Source organism: Dipodomys spectabilis, unplaced genomic scaffold, assembly GCF_019054845.1.
Source record: "Dipodomys spectabilis isolate Male_0828 unplaced genomic scaffold, ASM1905484v1 ptg000026l, whole genome shotgun sequence".
Classification (NCBI taxonomy): domain Eukaryota; kingdom Metazoa; phylum Chordata; class Mammalia; order Rodentia; family Heteromyidae; genus Dipodomys; species Dipodomys spectabilis.
Window position 1 is genome coordinate 5,118,231 of NW_024870703.1, and position 22,290 is coordinate 5,140,520.

General features: G+C 49.1%; 1 protein-coding gene across 1 annotated transcript in view; it reads right to left on the reverse strand.

Annotated features, from left to right (window-relative positions):
• The window catches only part of Ttc7a (tetratricopeptide repeat domain 7A), a 120,184-nt gene that overhangs the window by 29,842 nt on the left and 68,052 nt on the right, over positions 1–22,290 (reverse strand). The window contains exons 12-15 of the mRNA XM_042675400.1: positions 15,806–15,923; positions 14,357–14,414; positions 13,374–13,446; positions 10,872–11,032 (exon numbers count right to left, since the gene is read on the reverse strand). Coding sequence (XP_042531334.1) covers positions 10,872–11,032; positions 13,374–13,446; positions 14,357–14,414; positions 15,806–15,923 — 410 coding nt within the window. The remainder of the gene's footprint in view (positions 1–10,871; positions 11,033–13,373; positions 13,447–14,356; positions 14,415–15,805; positions 15,924–22,290) is intronic.

Sequence of the window (22,290 nt, forward strand, 5' to 3'; positions counted from 1 at the left end):
GCTCTTCAGTTTCTTGGCTCATTCATTAGGCCCTGTAGCCCCTAGCATGACATGGTTCTGGGTCAGATAGCCTCAGCTGCGACTCATCCTCTTGTAAGCATTTTCTAGTCCCCTTAAAAAAAAAACACATTTTTTTCCCATGAGATAATATATGTCAGTATGTTGCCAAGCTGGTCTTGAACTCCTGGCTCAAATGATCCTCTTAGCTTCCCAAGTAGCTGGGGGTGGGAGTTGGGGGTTGGCCTTAGCTCAAGCACTCTCAAGCACTTTCATGGTGCACTTTCAGCCAAGTAGCTAGGACTTCAACCAGCTTTGTACTGTTTTCATTTTGTTTCAAGCTAAAGAGAAAGAGGACCATGTGGAGAAGCTAAGCCTATTTATGATACCCACAGGCTCCCGTACAGGGAGATGTGAAAGTGGGTGGTTTCTTTGGGGAGGGAAGGAACAGAGGGCATTGTGAATACTGTTCTATTCCACTGCTGGGATGAACAAATCTTGAGATATACCTCATTCCTGGCATTCTCTAGCTCAGTCTAGACATTGTGGCATGTGTACTCGGTCCAAAGTAGGGAGCCAATGTGCACACAGAAGCCCACTGTCTAGGAGCTCAGCCCTTCTTAAAAATGCTACCTGTGCTAGGCACTAGTGGCTCAGCTACTCAGGAAGCTGAGATCTGAGGACAGTGGCTTAAAGCCAGCCTATTCAGGAAAGTCTGTGAGATTCTTATCTTCAATTAACCACCAGGGAAAAAAAAAGCTCAGGGATAATACTCAAGCCCTGAGTTCAAGCCCCATGACCAACAAAAACAACAAAAAAGACTACCATCAGTGGCTCTGGCAGGCAGCCCATGTGGCTCCTCAGGCATGTTCTAACTGCCCACTACACTCTGGTGGGGTAGGGGGGAACTGGGGAACTGACTCCAGGTCACCCCACATATCAGCACCTAAGGGGCACAGATGGCTCTTGGCTGACCTGATTACAGCCAGCCCCAGTGGAACCATGAAAGAGTTCAGCCCCACAGGTCTCTGTCCAGGCTAGCTCTCTTCCCATGGAGGACAGACCAGCAAGATCAGCAGCTCTGCACCTTGGTGTAAATTGGCTATTCCCCACAGGTCAGTGGTTTTGTCCACCTTCTCAATTGCTCTGGTGAGGGACTAATGAGGAAGATTCCTAAGTTGACACTGGCATCTGCTTCTTTTCCTCCCTCTTCCCAGGCCCTCCCTGGCTTACACTCCCGGGGCAGATCAGACTGCTAATCATTTGTCACAAGGATTAAGACTTGGAGTGCTTCCCATCTGTGGTAAAGGCAAATAATTTCCTTCCACTGGTAAGAGGGTGAGGCTTCTCAGAAATGGGTTGAACATGGTTTTTGCAAAAAAAAATTTTTTTAAAGTACCAGTCCTGGGGCTTGAATTTAGGGCCTGAGTGCTGTCTCTTGAGTTTTTTTTTTTTGCTCAAAGCTAGCACTTTGCCACTTGAGCCACAGTGTCACTTCTAATTTACTGGTGTTTAATTGGAGATGTGAGTCTCATAGACTTTCCTACCCAGCTAGCTGGCTTTGAACTGCCTCCTGAGTAGCTAGGATTATAGGCATAAGACACTAGTGCTTGGCTTGTAAAACCTTAAAAAAAAGTTCAGGGATTGCGGATTTAGCTCAGTGGAAGAGCACTTGCCTAGCAAGTGTAAGGCCCTGAGTTTGGTCCTCAGCTCTGGGGGCGGGGGGGGGGAGTTGTTTTTTATTTTTTGAAAAAGGTAGCTCAAGGCGGTAGAACACTAGCTTTGAGCAAAAGAGTTCGGCGACAGTGCTCAGGCCCTGAGTTCAAGCCCTACAACTGGCAAATAAATAAATAAATAAATAAATTTTTAAGTTTGGGTTTTTTTTTTTGCTAGTCTTGAGCTTAACCCAGGGCCTGGGGTCTGTCTCCAAGCCTCTTTGTGCTCTACCACTTGTGCCACAGCACCATTTCTGGTCTTTTCTGAGTGGCTTATTGAAGATAAAGACTCTCACAGACTTTTTTGCCTGGACTGGCTTCGAACTGTGATCCTTAGATCTCAGCCTCCTAAGTAGCTAATATTACAGGCATACGCCACCGGTGTCCAGGTAAAAAACTAGTTTAGGGATGGGGATGTACCTTAGTGGTAGAGCATTTGCCTAACAAGCACGAGGCCCAGGTTCCATCTATAGTACTGAAAAAATAAACAATAAAAAAAATATGGGATATTTGCTCTGGCTATGTAAGCTGAGGTCAAAGGCCTCCCATCTATCCCCTTACCTAGGGCTGTAATCGTCTCCCTCCCTGGAGGACTCACTCAAGTGCTCCACTCTGGAGGGTCGGGGAAGTTGGTGGAACAGAGCTGGCTACAGGGGAGGCCATCACTGTGTGGGTAGTAAGGCACATTTTCACTTTCAGGATCCTCAAAGCAGCAGCAGCTTACACCTACAACACTTTAACAAGGTAAATGCCATGGGCCTGAGGAAGACAAGTGGTCCTGCCAAATAGGATGCAGGGATATTGTATATGTCCCTCTTCCAGACTCAGTTACTCGCTACACGTGCCTGAGCCTTTCTCACAGTTCCTGGGCATTTGTAAAGCAGAGATGGCAGCTGTTGGGAGAAAAAAAAAAAAGGGAAGCAGAGTCTAGAAGGCCTGTGCCTGGGGCCCAGCTGCCCCTTGGGAACATCAGCTGTTAAGTCTCAGACCACTTCCTGCCAGATCTTGCATTTGGGCAGTGACCAAGTTGTTCTCAAGTTGTTCTTATCTCCTCAGCGCAAGTGCCTTTCCACACATGCATCAAATGTGTGCTGAAGCTCCGGAGGAGGAAGTTGAGTCACAAAGACTCCCTGAGGCCTGGAAAGCTGTTGGTGTTTCCAGGACCAAAGCAACTCCAAGGAGGCAAGGCTGCAGGGCAGCTCCATTCTCCCTTGCCGCACTGGCTCAGCTCCTGGCCATCTTGGGAGCAAGCCCTCCTTGGTGAGGTGAGGGGTGGCAGGCAGCAGGGATGGAGGCATTTGTGTTGAATGTACAGAAGGAGATATTACCTCTTTAACGGACAGTAATTAGTAATTCTAGCCAGTGGCTGTGCTCTACTGTTTTAATGAAAAGTTCTATTTTTATAGAAAACTTGAGAGAAAAGCAAGCTGTTCTGAGTCAGGCAGCCATACCTCTGGAAACTCTTTAATTCCTCAGCCAAGAAGCCAGACCTTGTGCACACACAGTACAAGGAAGTAAAACAAGCGGACCCGATCTCATGCCACCCAAGTTGGTTTCAGATGGAAAGCTGTGTCCAAACTCTAGTGATCCATGTCCTTTCTAGGGGCAAGGCATTTAAGCTCTTCAGAGCCTCAACTATGTCCTCACAATAGTTCCCATCGTTCCTAGTGCTGATGGTAGGATTGCTCCTTCAATGAAAGACTAGTAATGAGCTCAGTAGTATCTGGCAAGGAGCAAGGACTTGGAATATTATTGCAGATAGGAAATGCTGGAGTTCAGGCATGCCAGGTTGTCCAGCCACCAGCAAACATCAAACAAGTCAAACCAGAACAACAATGCAGGGTCAGACACACATCAAACAAAACCCCCCACAGCTCCCTCTGGCCTACCAAGTCTGAGGGTCTCCTGGAGTGTGCAGGGTGACCATCCCTGGGTTTCTAACCTGGGGGTAGTAGATGGAGGGTAGGTCATGGTTTCTGTCCCAAAGAGGCTTTCAAACTCAAACAATACATGCCCAGAAGAACAAAATCAGGCTCTCTATGGAAAAGTTTAGCTGTGAACCACAGGGGCTCTAAAAACAAACTAAAATCAGAGGGGAGTCTGAGGATGGGCAGGATTTGGATGTCAGAAGTAAGATTACCCACAAGCAGAAGAGCAAAACCTCTGAGCAGAAGCCAGCTGATTCTGGCTGCAAGTCAGCCTACAATCACTTGGTTCTCTCAAGGTGGCCCAGACACTTGCCAGAATGCCAGGGATACACTGAGCTCTTAGATTTGTTCAAATTCCACAGCTCTGGGAAAGATCCCACCAGAGTAAGTGGCTGGCTACCCACACATATGTTGGGGCTTAAACTCTGGGCCTGGGCGCTGTTCCTCAGCTCTTCAGCTCAAGGCAAGCATTCTACCACTTCGCCACAGCGCCACTTCCAGTTTTCTAGTGGTTAATTGGAGATAAGAGTTTCTCGGAGGTCTTTCCTGCCCAGGATCCTCAGATCTCAGTTTACTGAGTGCTAGGATTACAGGCGTGAGCCACCAGCATCCGGCACACACATGTTCTTTGAGGAATGACTTTACTGGCATTCTAGGAATAGCCTCTCTGAAAGGGGAGGGCCATGCCAGCTTTATTACCTTCCTAGAAACTAATCCTCAACGTGCAAGGACACCTTAGCAGCTCTTCTTAACCCTAAAACCAATGACTTTCCCCTAAGGTTACAGGATTATGCTAACCGATGTTCTCTAATCCCTGAAGGCTCATGATGATCCTCCATTTCTTAATGAGTTCATTTGATGTGATCCAACTTTAAAGCTTTAAAAAGCAACAACCTGAAAACTTAGGCTTTCTGAAGTAGTTCCCATCCTTCAGAGGCCATTCATTCTGTATGCTGTGCTGACTGATGGCTGAGCCCAGTGACTTCCTAGTCTGGGCTTCCCTTTACTGCAGGCCACCTCTAGTTCCCACGGATGCATGACCTTAAGCAGACATGTACATAACTACACAGAATCTTTCCATAACCAATCAAGGTAGACTCCAGAAAGATCCTTAAGTAGAACAAAGGTTTTCAGCCTACCACGGCTTTAGTCTATCATCTCTACACAATGAGCAGATGCTCAGGGGGACAATGGCTTCTCAGAGTCCATAAGGCAGGTCAACTCTGCTTTATGGGCAGGACAAGGGCTGTGTCTTACAATCCATGTATCCAAGAGGGTGAGGTCACATGTGCCACCCAAGGCAGGGAAATGTGAATGTCAACCCAGCTTAGTGGAGGAGGAGCTGACCTTTGGGAAGGATCTGATGCTGTTGATTACGCCTGGCTTAGCACTTCCTCAGCCACATGGCCTGCAAGCTCACAGTGGCTGCTGTCCTTGGGAGCCGAGGCAGCCAAGTATGTTTAATGAACCCAACAAAGTGATAAACTATGTTTGTGTTAATACCTTTGATTCCAACCACCTCACTGGAGTGTTGGTATTTTAAGCATCCTTTTGATGTACCACAAGTCCTTAGCAAGAACAATCAAACACTGGATTTAAGGCAGAAATGTTAACAGAAGTCCCAGGACCCTGAGCCCTTCTGTTAAGGGAAACACAGCACTAGAAACTTGTCACAGTAATCTGATAAATGGGTGGGGCAGGCCAGGTAACTTAGAGGTGCCCTAGAGGTTCAACTTTAGCTTTAACTGGATCTCAATAATGTCTGGCTCCAGCTTAAGGACTAGTTATCAGCTCAAACATTTTCCAAAACAGTCTAGGTTTCCTGGGGCAGATGGTTGTGGTGGTTCATTTGTTTACCCATGGCAAGCTCTAGCTTGTGGAGAGGGCCATATTGTTCCCACATAAGGTGTCTCTGGGGCTCTGACACACCTTCCCCTAGGACTTTCCAAGTCCCCTAGGACCAGGGCTGGACCAGCAGGAACTTCCAGCACTACCTATCTCTGACCAGTGTGTTGAGGAGCCCCTTGGGTGTGGGACGAAGCAGCCTTGCCCACTGCAGAACAGGGAATAGTACACATTTACTCCTTTACCACCCTAGGTATGGCCTGGGCCTTCAAAGCCAGTCTGGCAAGCTGCCAGGGCTGGGTGGGAACAGTGACTGACAGGCTAGATATTGGAAAGCTCCCATCATCAGCCCAGGAACTTTGTTTGGTTGCTATGGCGACCTTCACCACAAAGGTCTGACTAAAGCACAAGGAATCTGTTACCTAAAACCATAGCCTGACATCACCCATGGATTCAGGAAGGACGCTTATCAGTGGCCCGTTACTCTTGACCCCACATCTCTGCCCCTCCCTGGACAGGCTTCTCAGCTGCCTCCCCCACCCCAAGTAAGCCAGGGCCAGCAAAGATATCTCCTAGCTTAAGGGCCTTCTCATATTCCATACAGAGAAACTGCTGTCCCCTGGGGCCTGCTGTAGGCTTCAGCCTCCTGGCTGGCTGACGAGGGACAGCCTGGCCAGCACATGTGCCCATGGCTTAGTGGGAAGCCCATAGGATTTCATGAAGCTGCCCGGGGGTGTCCAGTTCCCACTGTGCCAGGTTCACACTGTCCCCGAGGGGCCATCAGTTTCTGCCTCATCACGTTCTGCCTTTTTAAACTTGAGCTCCACCAGCTAAAGGTCATCGCACAGCATGGAAATCTGCTTTTACTTCCCAATCGCTGAATCTGAAGGATTTCCAAAAGCTCGACTCCATGAAAGCTGGGTGCTCTGGATACCTAGACGGCGCCCGTGGGAGGATGGTGATCTCTGGTACAGCTGAGGAACTCAAAACAATCTCTTTAGAACTGCTTCCTCCTCCACGCAGGTCCAGCCTGGCCCACACTTCTGACCTCCAACCCCTGGACTGGCACATGTAGAACTGCGGCCCTTGGGACCCTGGTGCCAGTCTGACCCTCTCTGTGACATCTTCACCACTCCACACTGCTGCTTTAGACATGGCTTTCTAATGGCTTAACAACCTTCTTCAGTGTGAGTCTCAAAGAAGCAGAGGCAGAGGAGCCAGGGCAGATGTCTCTTTTCAAGTAGGAAGTCTCACACAGGGATAAGCACATGTGGAAGGGGGTCCATGTATCTCCTGCTTTGGCACTGCAAACTGCCAGCTTCTTTCCTCCTGGTGGCAGTCTGTCTGTCCCATGGTCAGCCTCAGCAAGGAGGAGAAGCTTCTAAAAGGCCTCATTCATCACACTTCACGGGGACAGTGAAATTAAGAAAGAGGAAGTTTGGTTTGTGTTGTTTTCTCGAGCAATATTTACTGGACCAGTTGGTTAATTAACTGCCTTGGCAATAGCTGGAGCCAAACGAGGCTTGTTCCCAGTGCAGGGAGCAGCTGGAGAAGCAGGACACAGTGTTAATCGAAGAGCAATGACATTTCCAGTGATCCCTGACCTGTAATGGACTCAATGACATTTCCTGCTAATCCATGGGTTTCTGTACTCCAGGGTTTCATCTGTGGGGAACAGTACTGACTTAACTGCAGTGACATGTTCATGCCCTATGGTCACTCAACCAAGCTGGCAGGAAGATGGATTCCTCAGCCTCCACCCATCTATATGTATATGTTATATATGTGTATATGATACACTTAGGCATATGTATCTACACATTTGTTTTTTGCTTAAAATAAGATTTATTCTTTAAATTCTGTGGGTCATAAATTTCTATATTTTCTCCAGTTTCATAGCCTTTTAGGTTCAAATGAAAACAGAGATCCTGCACACCAGGAGGTGATGGGCTTCGTGGTGGCTCATGATAAGACACTGCTTCTCCACTGCTGACACCTGGATGTACAGGCAGAGGAAAGTGAAGCACTATTGCTGGTGGGACACACTTGTTTCCATGTTGTCTACAGCACAACATTAGTGACAGAAAACAAAAGGGTGAGAGAGGCCCTAGCCCCTAGGGCTCCCGAAACCCCGCTGCAGTGTGGTATCACAGTGGTGAGTGCTTCCCAGGGCAGAGGCTGCCCCCTTAAGGCTCTGGCCTGCATTCCAGGCCACCCTGGAGGAGGCTTCAGAGGAGAGAGGGCACAGGTAGGCTGCATGATGACAAATAGCATGGTTTACACTGGGGCTCCCTACCTTTTTAGGGATACAGGCCCTCAGAGAACCTGCTGAAAGCCATCTTCCCACACATGGGTTTTTTTTTTTTTTTAAATTTTCCTCCTTCATGACTACTCCTGGACTTCCTGTGGGGCACTAAGCTCAAAGCCAGGACCATCTGTGAGGACCTTGGAGGGAGCAGAGCATGTCTGCTTAGATGGAACAGCCAGGCTCACACGTGCCACGGTGGCTAGGGGCAGGGAAATGCTGTTCAGCCAGCAATACAGTTGGAAAACAGAGGAGGAGATGAAGGTTGTAAGGTCAGGGAAGCTGAGGAGCCGACTTCCCTTGACACTCCACAGATGAGACGTCATTTCCTAGTGCATCTCACATACTTTATCTTCAATCAGACTTTCAACACAAGAGTAGGTTACCGCTCTCCTCCCTCCTTCCCCCAATAAAAGCAGGCCAGTGGTAGAAGATTCAGCTCAGAAGTTAAGAAGAGGGCTGGGACTGTGGCAGGGTTGGTGATAGGTTAATGGGATCTTGGTGAATCCCTGACCATTGGCCACACAGGTGGGCCTCAAGTCTAGTTGTCTCGGACTGGTAATGAGGCTCAGTGGTAGAGTGCTTGCCTCATATGCATGAAGCCATGGGTTCAATTCCTCAGTACCACACACAGAAAAAGCTAGAAGTGGTGCTGTGGGCTCAAGTGGTAGAGTGCTATCCTTGAGCAAAAGAAGCTCATGGACAGTGCCCAGGGCCAGAGTTCAAGCCCCAGGACTGGCAAAAAGGAAGAAAAGAAGGAGGAGGAGGAGGAGTTAAGAAGAGGCATTGAGCAGCAAAATCCAGGCACTGGAATAGAAAGGTCTCTTTAATTGTTACAAGGTAGGGTCAACCAGGCAGAGTACCAATACCTTTGTTTCTGTCATAACTCCGCTCTCATCTGCTGCATGATCTTGGTTTCCAAGTCAGAGCTTATTTGGAAAAAGACTTGCTGCTAAAATATCTGACACCGGCCTCACCTAGTGTCTTATTTCTTCAGTGATATACACTCAGTCTCAGGGTTGGTGAGGAACCTCTTCCTACCCATCTTAAGGTTCTCAGACTTCCTTTCTGTTTCTGAGGCCTAGCTGGCCACAGTAAACACATGTACATGCAGAGTTACACACAGGTATGTACAACACATAGAACATGCACACAGACATGTGTATACATTGGCACCCATGCATACTCTGGCATAGACAGGTACACATGCACACACAAGTCAGCAGAAGTGAGTCAGGTCAGGTCCTGACAAGTATGAAGATGGAGTTTGTTAATAAGCAAGGTACCAGTACTGAGAAACCTGTCTTCTGTGCATTTTCATTATAAATAAAAAATTAAAATATTTGATAACCTTTTTGTTGTTGTTGGTTATTTTGTCATGGGGCTTGAACTCTGAGCCTGGGCGCTGTCCCTGCGCTCTTCAGCTCAAGGCAAGCGCTCTACCACTTGAGCCACAGCATCACTTCCGGTTTTCTAGTGGTTTATTGGAGATAAGAGTCTCATGGACTTTGCTGCCCAGGCTGGCTTTGAACCATGATCCTCAGATCTCAGCCTCCTGAGTAGCTAGAATTACAGGCGTGAGCCACCGGTGCCCGGCTAAAAGTTTTGATAACCTTGTAATGCTGTTATTATACCTGGGATCCCTGCGCCAAGGTGTATCTCTTGTCCATCCTGCTTTACTTGTGCTTTAGAATTCTCAAGTGTCTTATAAAGTGAGGTAATTCAATGGCCTCCTAAAGGCTGGGCTCAGAATCAGGGCCATTCATCAAATACAAGGATGACCTACTGTAGTGGCCACAGTCTGCTGTGGTCAGCTAACATGTGCCTGGAAAGAGGGCAGAGAAACATGCAGTGTGAGGATTCTGAGCACTTAGGCCAGGGGAAGCTTAGATGAGGGTAAAACAGGGTGAGGCTCAGAAGTCCTGTACCCTAAGTACCTTTCTTTAGCTATTTATTACTAGTGTCCTAGCAAAACCACAAACAGAACCAACTGTTTGCAGTGTCCTCTGAAGGAGGCTCAGGGTACAGGAAAACCTGAGCCCTGCCCTGCGGTCAGCCCTGTCTCTAATGGTCTAGGGACAGCCAGAGGTCAAAGTCCAGGTGTCTCCAGAAGGGGAGCCTCCCTGGGCTGGGATACCTGCAACTTCCCTTTACCACCTACTACCACAGTGACACCCAGTGACATTCCCTGAATCTCTGTGAACCTGCTCACTCAAACCAGTTGGCCACCTTTCCTGGGGTAACTAGGACCTCAGCTCTTCTTGGCTTTCTGCAAAGTAACAGCTTTCTCTCAGACTCCAAAGTGGAACAAGGTGAGTTGGGGTTCTCAAGGGTCTCTCATTCAAGATTCTGGGGTTCAGAGTATCAATGCCTGGTATGCCCAGTGTCACTTGTTTGTATGGAGAAAAGGGCAGAAATCAAAAGATGACCTCCCACTAGTTCCTTCCCACAGAGTAACATCACCTCCCAGCCTCAGCTGGCCCTGCGCGCTCTTATTCCCCAGTGTCTAGTTCAATGGTGGCAGGTCCTTTGTGGTGAAAGGGAGGAGGCCTAGTCCTGCCCCACCCACTGCTGCCTGGGCCAGGTGTAATTTGAACCCTGTTCCAAGAAGCAGGTTATCTTGCTGCGTAGTAAACATGAAGAAGCAGAGATAACTATCTCCCATCTCCAGCAAAGAGGAGGCAGCTGGCCTGCTTGGAAAGCCCCCCCTGACCTCTGTCCACCCAGTAAGTGTTATCTGCATCATTCAGAGTCATGGTGAAGTTATGCCTTGGTGCCCATAGGAGGCTCACACAGAACTAGATGGATACACAACACAGTACACGTGCATTCTAGCACATTCCCTTCTGGGCACCCTCAGCTACCTGTAGAGGCTTAGGAGCAGCGTAAGTTCACTATCCAACACCTCTCATACAGAACACTAAGTCCTCTGGGACCCATACCTCTTGTCTCTCCACCCAAGGAATATCCACAAAGTACACATTTATTCCATATGTGTCAGCTGGCTAAATGTGTATATATATTTATGTGGAGGTGGAATATTCAAGCCAGCCCCCTATCAGTGGTCCCTGGGTAACTTACTTGAAGTTCTCGGGGTACTCAGTGATGGCCATGTTGATGACATCCAGGGCATGCTGGTAGTGCTTCTGGGCAGAAAAGAGCAGTGCCAGCAGATGGAGGGCATTGGCATCGTCCCTGCACACTGTTAGAGCTTCTTGCAGCTGCTCTATGGCGCTGGAGATCTGCCAAAGGAAAGTGTCAGCTTAGGGACCTTCCCCTGGGTTGTGTGAGGTACTCAACTCAAGCGAGCCCTGGGCACTGGAAGGCAGGAATGTGCTTTGATAAAACACATCCTCCAGACAACCTGCAAAGATGGACCTCCATGGGAACTAGGGGAGAGTAGGTTTCTAGTGCAGCATAAAAGAAGCTGGAAAGACATTGGGCGGCAGCATCTCCTAATGGGAGGATGGAAGCCTAAGGGAGAGGTAACCTGGCCATGAGTGGAAGCCGTTTCCTGGAGCTCCACTAATAGGGAGCAGCACAGTCACAGAGAGGGTGGGGGAGATGATGTAAAGGAGTGCTTCAACTAGGTGCTGGTGGCTGACATGGGTAATCCTAGCTATGCAAGAAGCTGAGATCTGAGGACCACAGTTCAGAGTCAGCCTGGGCAGAAAAGTCCATGAGACTTTTTTTTTTGGGTCTGGTCGTGGGGCCTGAACTCTGGGCCTGGGCGCTGTCCCTCAGCTCTTCAGCTCAAGGCTAGCACTCTACCACTTGAACCCAGCGCTACTTCCGGCTTTTTTCTTTTTGCTTATGTGGTGCTGAGGAGTCGAACCCAGGGCTTCAGGCATGCGAGGCAAGCTCTACCACTGAGCTACCTTCCCAGCCCAGTCCATGAGACTTTTATCCCCAATTAACCACCAGAAAATTGGAATTGTAGCTCAAGTGGTAGAGCACTAGCCTTGAGTGAAAAAGCTTAGGGACTGTGCCCAAGCTCTGAGTTCAAGCTCCATGACCACCACCAACAAAGAAGGAAGGAAGGAGGGAAGGAGGGAAGGGAGGGAGGGAGGGAGGGAGGGAGGTACGGAGATATGGAGGGAGGGGAAGGAGGGGAAGAGAAGAGGAGGGAAGGGGAGGGGTGATCCAAGTAGGAGTAGCTTGATGGAAGGAGGGGAGGCAAGCATGCTAGCTCTGCCCCTGGCTGGCTGGCACCTAGGCCATAGAAAGCACTCCTCTTGAGCTGCAGTGCTCTACCATAGGAGGAAATGGTCCTGTTAGAGTGCTGAGGATGAGGCACTGAACAGGAAATGTTGGGCAATGCAGAGGCACCAACAGACACAGTGGGAGTGTCCTCCTCCTAGTCCCCAAGATCCACAGCCAAGAAAATGGCAAGATTCTTCCTCCTTGACCTGGGGTACATCTTCCCTCAGCCTGGGAGGTCTATATTTATTTCAGCAACTGTGCATGGGTTGCAGCTCTGTCCTTCCTGGGATCTCATTAAGTCTTTCCTTTTTCTGTGCTAGAGATTGAACTCCAGGGCCTCTCATATGCTAAACTAATGTGCTGTACCACTGAGGTATATCCTAGTGTTTGAACTAGAGGCCTCTTGCTTGCTAGGCAGGAATTCTACCACTTCAGCCAGCCATCTATCCCTCCAGGAACCTTTTTTTGAAGTCTTGCTCCTTAAAAAGTCTTGGATATCGGCTTCTTGGGTGACCTGAGGAGGATCCTCTAGCCCTTACTCCGCCAGGCCTCTTGTACTGGCCAGGTCTCACCAGGCCTCTGTGTAGGCCATGAACACCAGGGTCAAGCCCAGAGTTATCACATAGGGAAACTCACTGTGTCTAAGCCAAGGAAAATAGGAGAAGGAAGCTAAGATCAATGTGGTTAAAAGCTTGGCTTGTCTGTATTCAAAGGCTGCCTTTGTTCTGTGATTCTGCCAGAATAGATGCCATTATCCTGGGCTAACCCTCACTGCTTTGATGCAGCCAGCTATGGTCTGGCTGGTTGGTGAGCCTGAGATATAGTCTTTGAGCTTTGCTAAGAAGCAAGACTCTTCAAAAACAGGTTCATGGAGGAATGGCTCAAATGTTGGAGTGCCTGCCTAGAATCCACACAGGGTCCCTCAACTTCAAGGTTGCCAAGACCTAGGATCCCCAAGGAAGCATGAGGTCTCCCATGGCCCAGCCAGCTATCTTGCTAGGAGGAAGGGCGCCAATCGGCAGAGATGAGTAAATACTTATAGAGATGAAAAAATGAATCACCGATAGTTTATCATTAATTTGATTGGCAAGAAAAGCACCAGGTTCTTTTACAGATGGCTAAATATAAAGTAAGTTATCTCAGGTATCTTTCCATCTAGATTTCTGGGGGCAGAGTGAAGCTCCTGGAGAGAAACACACAGGAAACCAATGCCTGGGCCAGGGCCTGGAATCCAGCAGTGTGGGTGCAGCATGGAGGTAGTGGAGGAGTGAGTGAGTCACGGGAAGGGAGTGATGTGAGAGGAAGGGAGAAAAGTGCAGACAGTATTGGGAATGACAGCAGGGCCTCTGGATCTGGCCATCAAGAAGTGTGACAACTAACCTGTCGGACAAGAGCCAACTGCAGAGAGACATACAGGATGATCTGGGGATCATCAGGAGCCAGTTCCTGGGCTCTGCATAGGAAGAGACAGTCAAGTCAGTCACCAATGATTGAGTATCAAGTGTGTGACTTAGATCTGCAGCCTGCCAGCACTGTGCCAGGTGCTACAAGGGCATTAGGTTTGGGGGAGGGGGGGGGGAGGCGTTGCCAGACTCTGATGTAGTGGGGTGTCCACTTGAGATATGACAACTCAGACAGAGGGCCCAAAGGCAACCCACAGCAGGGGACAGAGGTTCTGGAAGGATGGCACTAGCTGAGATTAGAGGCCTTCTAGGTAGACACCCTGGAGGTGGCAGATCCCTCCTATAATTGGAAGTGGGGAATGGCAGCGGGTACATCCAGGCCATTCTGAGCATTTGTCAAAGTCAGAGGTTAACACCTCCCCGAGGGGCTCAGGGACTGGGCAAGAAGCCTTGACAATGAAAAGCCCCATTGATGCTCCCCATTCTCTAGAGCTCCAGGGGGCTAGCCAGGCATGGAATCTTCCTTCATGGTTGGGGAATGACCTGCCCTGCATGGGGCTGGGATGCCACATGCTCCAACATGGAGGGAGCTTAGAATAACTGATATGAGGCAGATAGAGGAGGGAGGAGAGGGAAGGGCTTTGTTGCCTGCCTCCTTCCCTTCCTACTTCCTTCCCTCTCACCTCAGGCTCCCAGGAAATCTCTGCAAGATCTGTGGGACAGGGGAAGGGAGAAATGGGAGACGAGAGTGGGGCTCAGTTGGTTGTCTCAATGGGTTGCCCTTGCTAACTATGTGACCTATCAAAGACTCCTAGCTTCTCTACCCAGAATGGAGCCACAGAATCCTCCATTTCACAGAGGGTGGACACATCAGAGGGCGCAGGAGGCAAAGCATGTGAAAATACTACCTCAAGCCTCCAGAGACAGATAGGGCTTCTGCAGGCTGTAAGGTCTCCTCACCTTTCTAGTGTCTGCAGGGCCTTGCGGTGCAGCTCATCTTGCTTGGACTTCAGGGTGGCTGCAGGAGACAGAACAAAGTCTGAATCATCAGGGGGGCACTGAGAGTTACTGTCCCCTCCTGACCCCACCCCCAGGACACAGAAGCTCTGCAGATGGAAGGCCCACCAGGACCCAGCATGCAAACCTCAAGGTCCAGCAGCCCCGGCTGACACTGCTGTCTCAGCACCCAGCACATTCCATGGCCTTCCCTGCCACCTAAACCCAAGTGACCCTCTCAAAGGCCCAAGCCTCCAAAAACTGTGACTAATATGTTCCTTCTGAGAGGCCCAATCCTCAAAAGGCCACCAATTCCAGGCTTCCTTACCCACCAAGTTGTATCAATCTAGTACTTTGTCAGTAAATGGCATGCAGCTTTAAATGAAGCAGGGCAGGCATTTTTAGCTTTAGTGCCACACTGAGTACCTGAGGAGCCTTTCCATGACTGTGGCTAGGTCCATCCTTTACCATATCAGATTGGGTAGGACCAGGTACAGAGCTGTCCGTGCTCCCCAGCTTAGACAGCTGCAGAAGCCACTGCTGCTCAGACAAAGGCTTAAGGCACAGGAGACCATTTTGATAAAACAGACTGTGACCAAGGGACTAGCGACTCTTCACTAGCAGACAGGGAATGGTTAACGCCAGTCTGTACCCAGCTCCCCTACCAGCTTCTCCTCTCTTCAGGTAAGTAAGGTTGTGCAGGGCCTCTGAGCCAAACAAAGTAGGCTCCCTCAACATGGCCTGTACCAGGGACTGGTGGGCAAGGGCCCAATCTTGTTCCTGCTTTGGTCTGGATGGGGACCATCACTCTGTCCCCTCAAGCTGCAAGAACACAAAAGTAAGTGGTTATCTGATAAATGGGGAAGATGTGGGTCTGAGCTGGCATAGCTGAGGACAGAATACAGGGTCTGGACAGGAAGGACAGGGTCTGGACAGCTAAGCACAAGGATTTGTGAAGCACCTACCGTGTACTCAGCACTATGTCATATATGAAGGGAGATTTGGAAGATCCCAGAGACAACTATGGTGGTGAGGGTAAAGATGGGCCTATGAGAAGCATAATGAAGCTGCCAGGGGGGGAAGGTATTGGGCACTGCAGGAGACTGACCAGGAGCTTCACAGGATAGCAGCCTGGGTCTTGTCGGAGCCAGAGCTGGGCCTACAAGTAGGACAACTGGGTCGAGAGGAGGAGTATCAGATTGGCAGCTGTCCAAGCAAGAGTAGAAAAGGAACTGAGGGTTACGTGCATGCACATATTGGGGTGTCTGTGTATGGTATGTACAAGAACAGGTAGCTATGTCAGAAAGATGACAGTATCCATGGGGAGTGGCACTGGTGGGACAAGATGCCTCACAGGCAGTTCAGGAACTGGGGTCGTCCCCAAGCAGAGGCTAGCTGAGTCCTAGCACTCACCATCAGTGGCCTGCAGGCTATAGGTGAGACCCAGAGCCAGGTAGCCTTTGGGAAGGAACTCTCCAGCTTCCTCTCCAAGGCCAATCACCATCATGGCAAAGTGTTCTGCCTCCTCCAGCTGCAAACAGGAAAGAGGCAGAGGTCACTGGGTATGGCGGGTAACATGGTACCTGAACACTGCTGAGCAAGTGCTGGCAAGAACAGCAATTCCTCTCATGTAGCAGCATGAGCAGAGGCCAAGAAGCTGTCTAGGTCGTACAAGAACTGAGTGGAAGAATCAACTGTTTACCAGCAAGCAATTCCCTGAACCTATTGTTACCCCTCCAAGGGGCTTTGTGCTCAGGGGTGCTACCTCTCCCAGGGAAAAGCTGCCCTTCACCCAGAGTTCCAGCTCTCCAAATCTTGCTTTGTTCAGATCATGAACCCGAGATAGGTCAATTCATGCCTCTCCTTCCTCAGAGGCCTCTGTAGGGCTCTGTGCTGGGCAGACAGAGGGGAGCCAGGGTCAGGTCCTGGGCCTTGGGAACATGTGCCTTGCTGGACATGGCCAGCCCTGCAGAGAGGGCAGGTTGCCACTCAGGCTAGTGTAGAGTTTGCTCTCTCCCTGAGCAGGGAGCTAGGGAGCTTGAACTTTCAGAGGAAAAAGGCCTGGGGTTGTTTTTGTCCTGAGAGCAGGGGGTGGGGTGCTGTTCCAGTTGGAAAAGGACCAACTGGCAAGGGTCATGCACCACATCGTCATAACACACATCATCACACACAACACAGGACACAGAGGGCACAGAAGGCAGGCCTCATGGACACTGGGGTACACAGAATTGTTAGGCCTGTTGAGGTGGCAGGAAACATTACAGTTGGGGGCAGCAGCTATGTCCATTCCCACCATGTGCTTCCAAATAATTCCCCTTCTCTGTCACCCAACTGGGCCATGTGCCTGGTGCAGTAGCTTCCAGAAAAGGCAGGGCTACTTGCTCCATCCCACCCAGTGGGAGGCACCAACACCTTCTAATCACAGATGCCTCCTCTACAGGCTCATACAGTCAACCAGGGGAGTAGTGACATTCATGCCAGACAGCTTCTGAGATTTGGCCAGGGCCACTCTGCCCACCTCACCCCTGCTCAGGCCACCTTCCACCCCCAGCAGCACTGGAAAGGGGCAGGACTGTGAGTCCTGGAGTATGACCATGGCCATCACTGGGGAGAGTAGACAGCATACAATTGAGATCCTGAGATAGGGGTCATTAGGGAAGATGAGCTGGGTTGAGCCTCCAGTTTGAGGACTGCCACAGTAAGCCGTGTGAGAGAAACACACACACACCACCACCACCACCACCACCACCACCACCACCACCACCACCACCATCACCACCACATTGGAAGAATACAGAATCCGCCATGTAGAGAGGGAGATGGAAAAACTCACAAGGCTGAATGCACTATGTCCTTAAATGGCCAGTACCATTTTGGTTTCTTATAATTTTTTTTTTCCTCCTCCTGGTACCAGCTTTGAACTCAGTACTTTGCACTTGCTTGGCTGCTGCTCTACCACTTAAGCCATGCTTCTAGCCTGCCATTTTGCTAATTATTTTGGAGATGGAGTCCCTTGGACTTTTCTGTCCAAATTGATCTCAAACAAAGATGCTCCAGCTCTGTCTCCTGAGTATCTAGGATTACAGGATGAGCCACCTGTACCTGGCTACTATTTTGAGTACCACTCACAAAGCAGGCTTTCTGCATGTGGAGTCATTGCAGTGATAATAAGGAAAAATATTATACTAATCCTATCAAGTATGACAATATACAGCACAATAGCACGAAGTATTAGTAACGTGAGTGTTCTAACTAGCTAGCAAATAGGGAGAATGCTGTCACAGGAAAAACAGAAGTTAAAGTAAAAAGAAAAAAAAAAACACTTCATAATACACAATTCCTAGCCTCTAATCAAGTATGGGAATCTGAAAGCCCTAGGAATCTGGCTCTGCCATCTTGTCTCTGAAGTGTTAGAATCCCAACAACTCCATAACCAGTACCTTCCTTACAAACCAGCTCTCTGCAGACAGGCAAATGCAGCTTGGTGATATATTGATTAGAACAAAGCTCTGGGCCACACTGCCAGGGCTCAAGTCCTGACATGATCATTCCCTAACTGAGTAACCTCAAGCAACTCAAGTTGCTGTGCCTCAGTTCCCTCTTCTGTAAAATGAGGACAACAGTGTCTCCCTCATAGGATTGCTGGAAGGACAAAGTGGTAAGACATGGAGAATGCTCCAAGTGTTATTTGCCTAATGTCAAATATGTACACATGTTATATACATGTCATGTTAACATTATATATATGTAGTCTGTCTATAATATATATATACACACACACACACACACAAAACCAATCTCACTTACAAGTTACAAAGTAGCATTAAAGGTCCTCTAGAATGGGGGGTGGGGGTACTATTGTATGCTTTTTATCTCTTGGACGGCTCCTAGTCACAGAAAAACAGACTGTAGGATAAGCTGATGATCCCACAGCCCTGGTCAGTCTTGTCTGCTGGGTATTCCAGCTCTCTGACCCCACCCATGTTCAGGACACATGGACAAGTAGCCACCTGACCCACTGGCTGTCACAAACTCACCCTTCCCACAGGTAACACACTGAACTATATTCCCCGCATAGCCTATTCTCTTATGGACTATTTAAAATTTTCTTTAAGTATTCTTTTCCACAACGTACTAGAGAGCTGTGATCTGAGTCTCTGATGATCCAGCCAGCCCCAGAAGGGGCTGTCCAGTCCCTTCACTTTTACCAGCTATCACCGCCATCTTCCTTCCCCTGCCTGGTACCTTAGAGGTACCCTTTTCCAGACCACAAACATTTCCTTCTGTGGCTTCAGGTTAGCTGGTGGTAACCAGCTGCTTCTGTGACCAGCTCAGGTTATAACACCGGGTCCCTTTCTTATTCCAAAATACTCTAGGTAAGGATTTCCAGGGTTCTTGTCATAACATGCTCCTTTCCCCAGAGCAGTCATGTGACTGCCCCATGAAAACCCAGGAGGGTCCTCCCTGCTTTCCTGTGAATCCAGACAGACTGAGGCTGACTTGGTATGTTGCAGCACCACAGCTACCTAATGAAACAGACTTTTCACCACTGGAGATTCTAACGCACAGGGAACTTCCATGGCTCACCCAGAGTCAGTCAGCTAGGAGGTGGTAGAACTGTATTTAATCTCAGGTCTACTGGCTCCGAGACTTTGAGATTCATGGCAAGCCTCTGTTTTGTTTTGTTTTGTTTTAATCTTTCTCAGGATGCGTAGGACATTTTGATTGTTTGGTTTTGCTTTATATAAGGAAAACTTCCCTGCGACTTCCTTCAGTTCCCCTGTCTGTAGCTTTCCTAATTTGGTCCCTACATGAGCAGCCTTGTTGCTGGCGCTTCAAGTTGGTGCTCAAGCTGCCTTCTATCCCCAAGGGCAGCCAAAGAAGTTTCACCCTCAAATTCTCTACACTTTTCTCTCTGTCTGGGCATAAGAGAAACGTCCTTTCTGAGCCTACAGGATTCTGTTTAAAGAGACCTGTTTTTTCCTTAGTTCTTTCCCACAGGGCTCGGAACCTATTGTTTTGGGAAATTTACTTTTTTCCTTCCTGGGAAAGAGGAGAAGGCACTCTCTCATTTCTGCAAGGCTGTGGCAGGAGAGCTGGCATTTTAAAAATTAATTAATTTTTGCCCCTGCCTCATAAAGGCTTCTATCTTCCTGGCTCTGCCACTCCCGAATTAAAAAAAAAAAAAAAAAAGTAATATTGTAAAGGCACACCTCTCCTCTCCCTCTTTTCTGGGGGGAGGAGGGTTTAGTCCTGAGGCTTGATCTTAGAGGATTCTCTCTCAGCATTTTTACTCATACCTGATACTCTTATCATTTAAGCCATGTGTCCAGTTAAGCATTTTGCTGGTTAATTAGAGATGGATTCTCTCTCTCTCTCTCTCTCTCTGTGATGGAATCTTGAGGACTTTTTGAAATGAGCTCCTCCAGGTCTAAGCCTCCTTAGTAGCTGGGATTAAGGTATAAACCACCAATTCGTAGGCCACATCTTTTCTGAGCACCCACCAGTTTGAAGGGATTGTAACAGCAGCAGTGACCATTTACCAGGCACTTGCACTGTGCCAACCAGGGATGTTCCCCACTTTCTCTGTTGAGTTCACAGCCACCCTATCACACTGGTTGTGACATCAAGATTCTAGATGAGAAAACTGAAGCTCAGAATGAGTTAGTTTCTCAATCACATAGCTAGTAAGGAGGCAGGCAGGGATCAGACCTCTAGGTTCTCTCTATAGCCTAAGCCTTCTCACACCCTTGCTGCCCCAGGGGATGTACGCCCTTTCTGAAGGTGCCTACACCGGTGTTCCATTTCACAACCTCCTCTGCTGTCTGTGACACACAGCACACATGCACGCCCTGTCCTCCAAGCTTCCTACAAAGCTTCCAACTTGGTACATAAAATGTAGCTGGAGAGATATTAAAAATTACCTACATCTCCTTTTCCTCCTGCTCTAAAAAGGAGGCCCCAGCAGGTTGCAGACCAAGCCAATACAGCAGGCTGCCATGCAGGCCTCTTGGTTTTAAGGACTACTGTCCAGGCTCAAAGCCTGGGAAATCCTACCCCATCCAGGAGCCTCTGGCTGAGCTCTGGGGAGCCATACTCTTCCTTGCCCCACCCCAGACCTGCTCCAGCTACTGCTGCAAAGCTTCCCAGCCGACAGCCAGCATGTGACCATCCAAGTCCCTCTACCGACCCCCATCAGGGGGCAACCTTGCTTGGGGGTTCCCTTGCTGGCCTGGGATACAGGGACAACAGGTGCTCCATCTCAGGGCACACAGCCACCCAGGCTGGTTCTGCCCAGCACAACTTGTTTTTGAAATGTCTCAGTTTCAGCCTCCCGTCCTATAAGCCAGGGAAAATGGTCCACCCCCAGATTTCTGTCCCCTGCTCACAGGAATTGACTAGGCAATGTATGGGCTTACTGGTGGCTAACATGAGCCAGAGAGAGGTACAAAAGCCAAGAGACAGAATCTGCCCTTCAGGATTCTTGCCTTGCCTTATACACCATTGTTCCCGTCTGTCATCAGACCACCTTTCCTGCTACAGCCTTGGGGACAGACGGTGAGAGGCTAAATTGTGCCTCTCCTGGCCTCCCTAGAGAGCAGGCTGCATGTGGCCACTCCACAGTCACCTCTCAGTCTCATGCCCATCTGTGAGCCAAGAACTAGCCACAGAGAGCAAGGAAAACCACTGTGCCAAATGCAGACCTGGTCCTACCCAGGTTAGCTAGGGCCTGTGACCTAATACAGGTTATGAGTTAACACCTACTGTGTGCAAACTTTCTCTGCAAGGAGAAGGGACCAAAGTGCATGACAGGGTAAATAAAGAGGATCCTCATCCAGTGGACAACACAGGACCACACTAGACAAAAATTCATTACAGAGATTGCTCTCAAGAGCAGGGAGGGTCTACCTACCAACTCATCAAATGAACACCAAGCCAATCCTGCCCACTGGAAGCACGGAGGCTCATACCTCAGTATAATCCAAAGTATAAATGAAGCTTCAGGAGGAACTTGGGGGAGCCTCCAGACCAGGCCAGCTGCCAGTAGTCCACCCCTACCCACATGCAAGGTCTCCTTCTGCCTATGACCAATTTAAACCCTAGCTCTATCTAGCCTGACACTCAACCTGCTCTTGTCTGCTTAAACAGCTCACCTTTCTCCCCATTCTGATGATAAGTCTGCATGTTTGAGCTTCCTTTTGGGCTTTTCTATTTATGTTGTCATTGATTACTTTGCTCCTAACTCATCTGATTTCAATTTGGACTGATTTGATCCTAATTTTATTACCATGTAATCTGAATGCACATAATTACTGTAATTATGCTGTGGAGGGAAACAGCTCCTCCATGGTAGGAAGACCTAAATTTAGGGCTTCCTGGCAAGGGTGCCATTGGCTGGGTGGACCCACAGTTCTTTGGAGCTGGCAGTCACAGGGAACACAGATGCCCTCCCCTGTCCCGCCCCCAGGGACACGGTATTTTGGGCTTCATCTCAGGGATGAGCTTCAGGCCTGTCTCCAAAGCCCTGGAATAAACAGGATATGAGTTGGGAGTTGGGAAACCCACCCCTCTGTATCCTCCAGCTTCCATCACCCTCTGTCTGGGCCTGGTCTAGGTCTCTGGGATCTGCCTGTATCCACCCATAAGCCACCCACATACTCACCAAGGTACCTGACCTCTATGGGGCAAGACATCTGGGCCTTCCTCAAAAGATGAAGAGAAGGCATAGCTGGGGTAAGAGGTAGTCATCTCTGATAAGCACTGGTCTGAGTGGGGAAGTCAAGCTGTAATGGAAGGGCTTTCCACTGGCAACCTGCATCTAACCTGACCTCCTAGCTTCAGATGAATCTAGTTGAGTTTCCTCCAGATGTTATGTCTATGTCACTTCTGAGAGACTA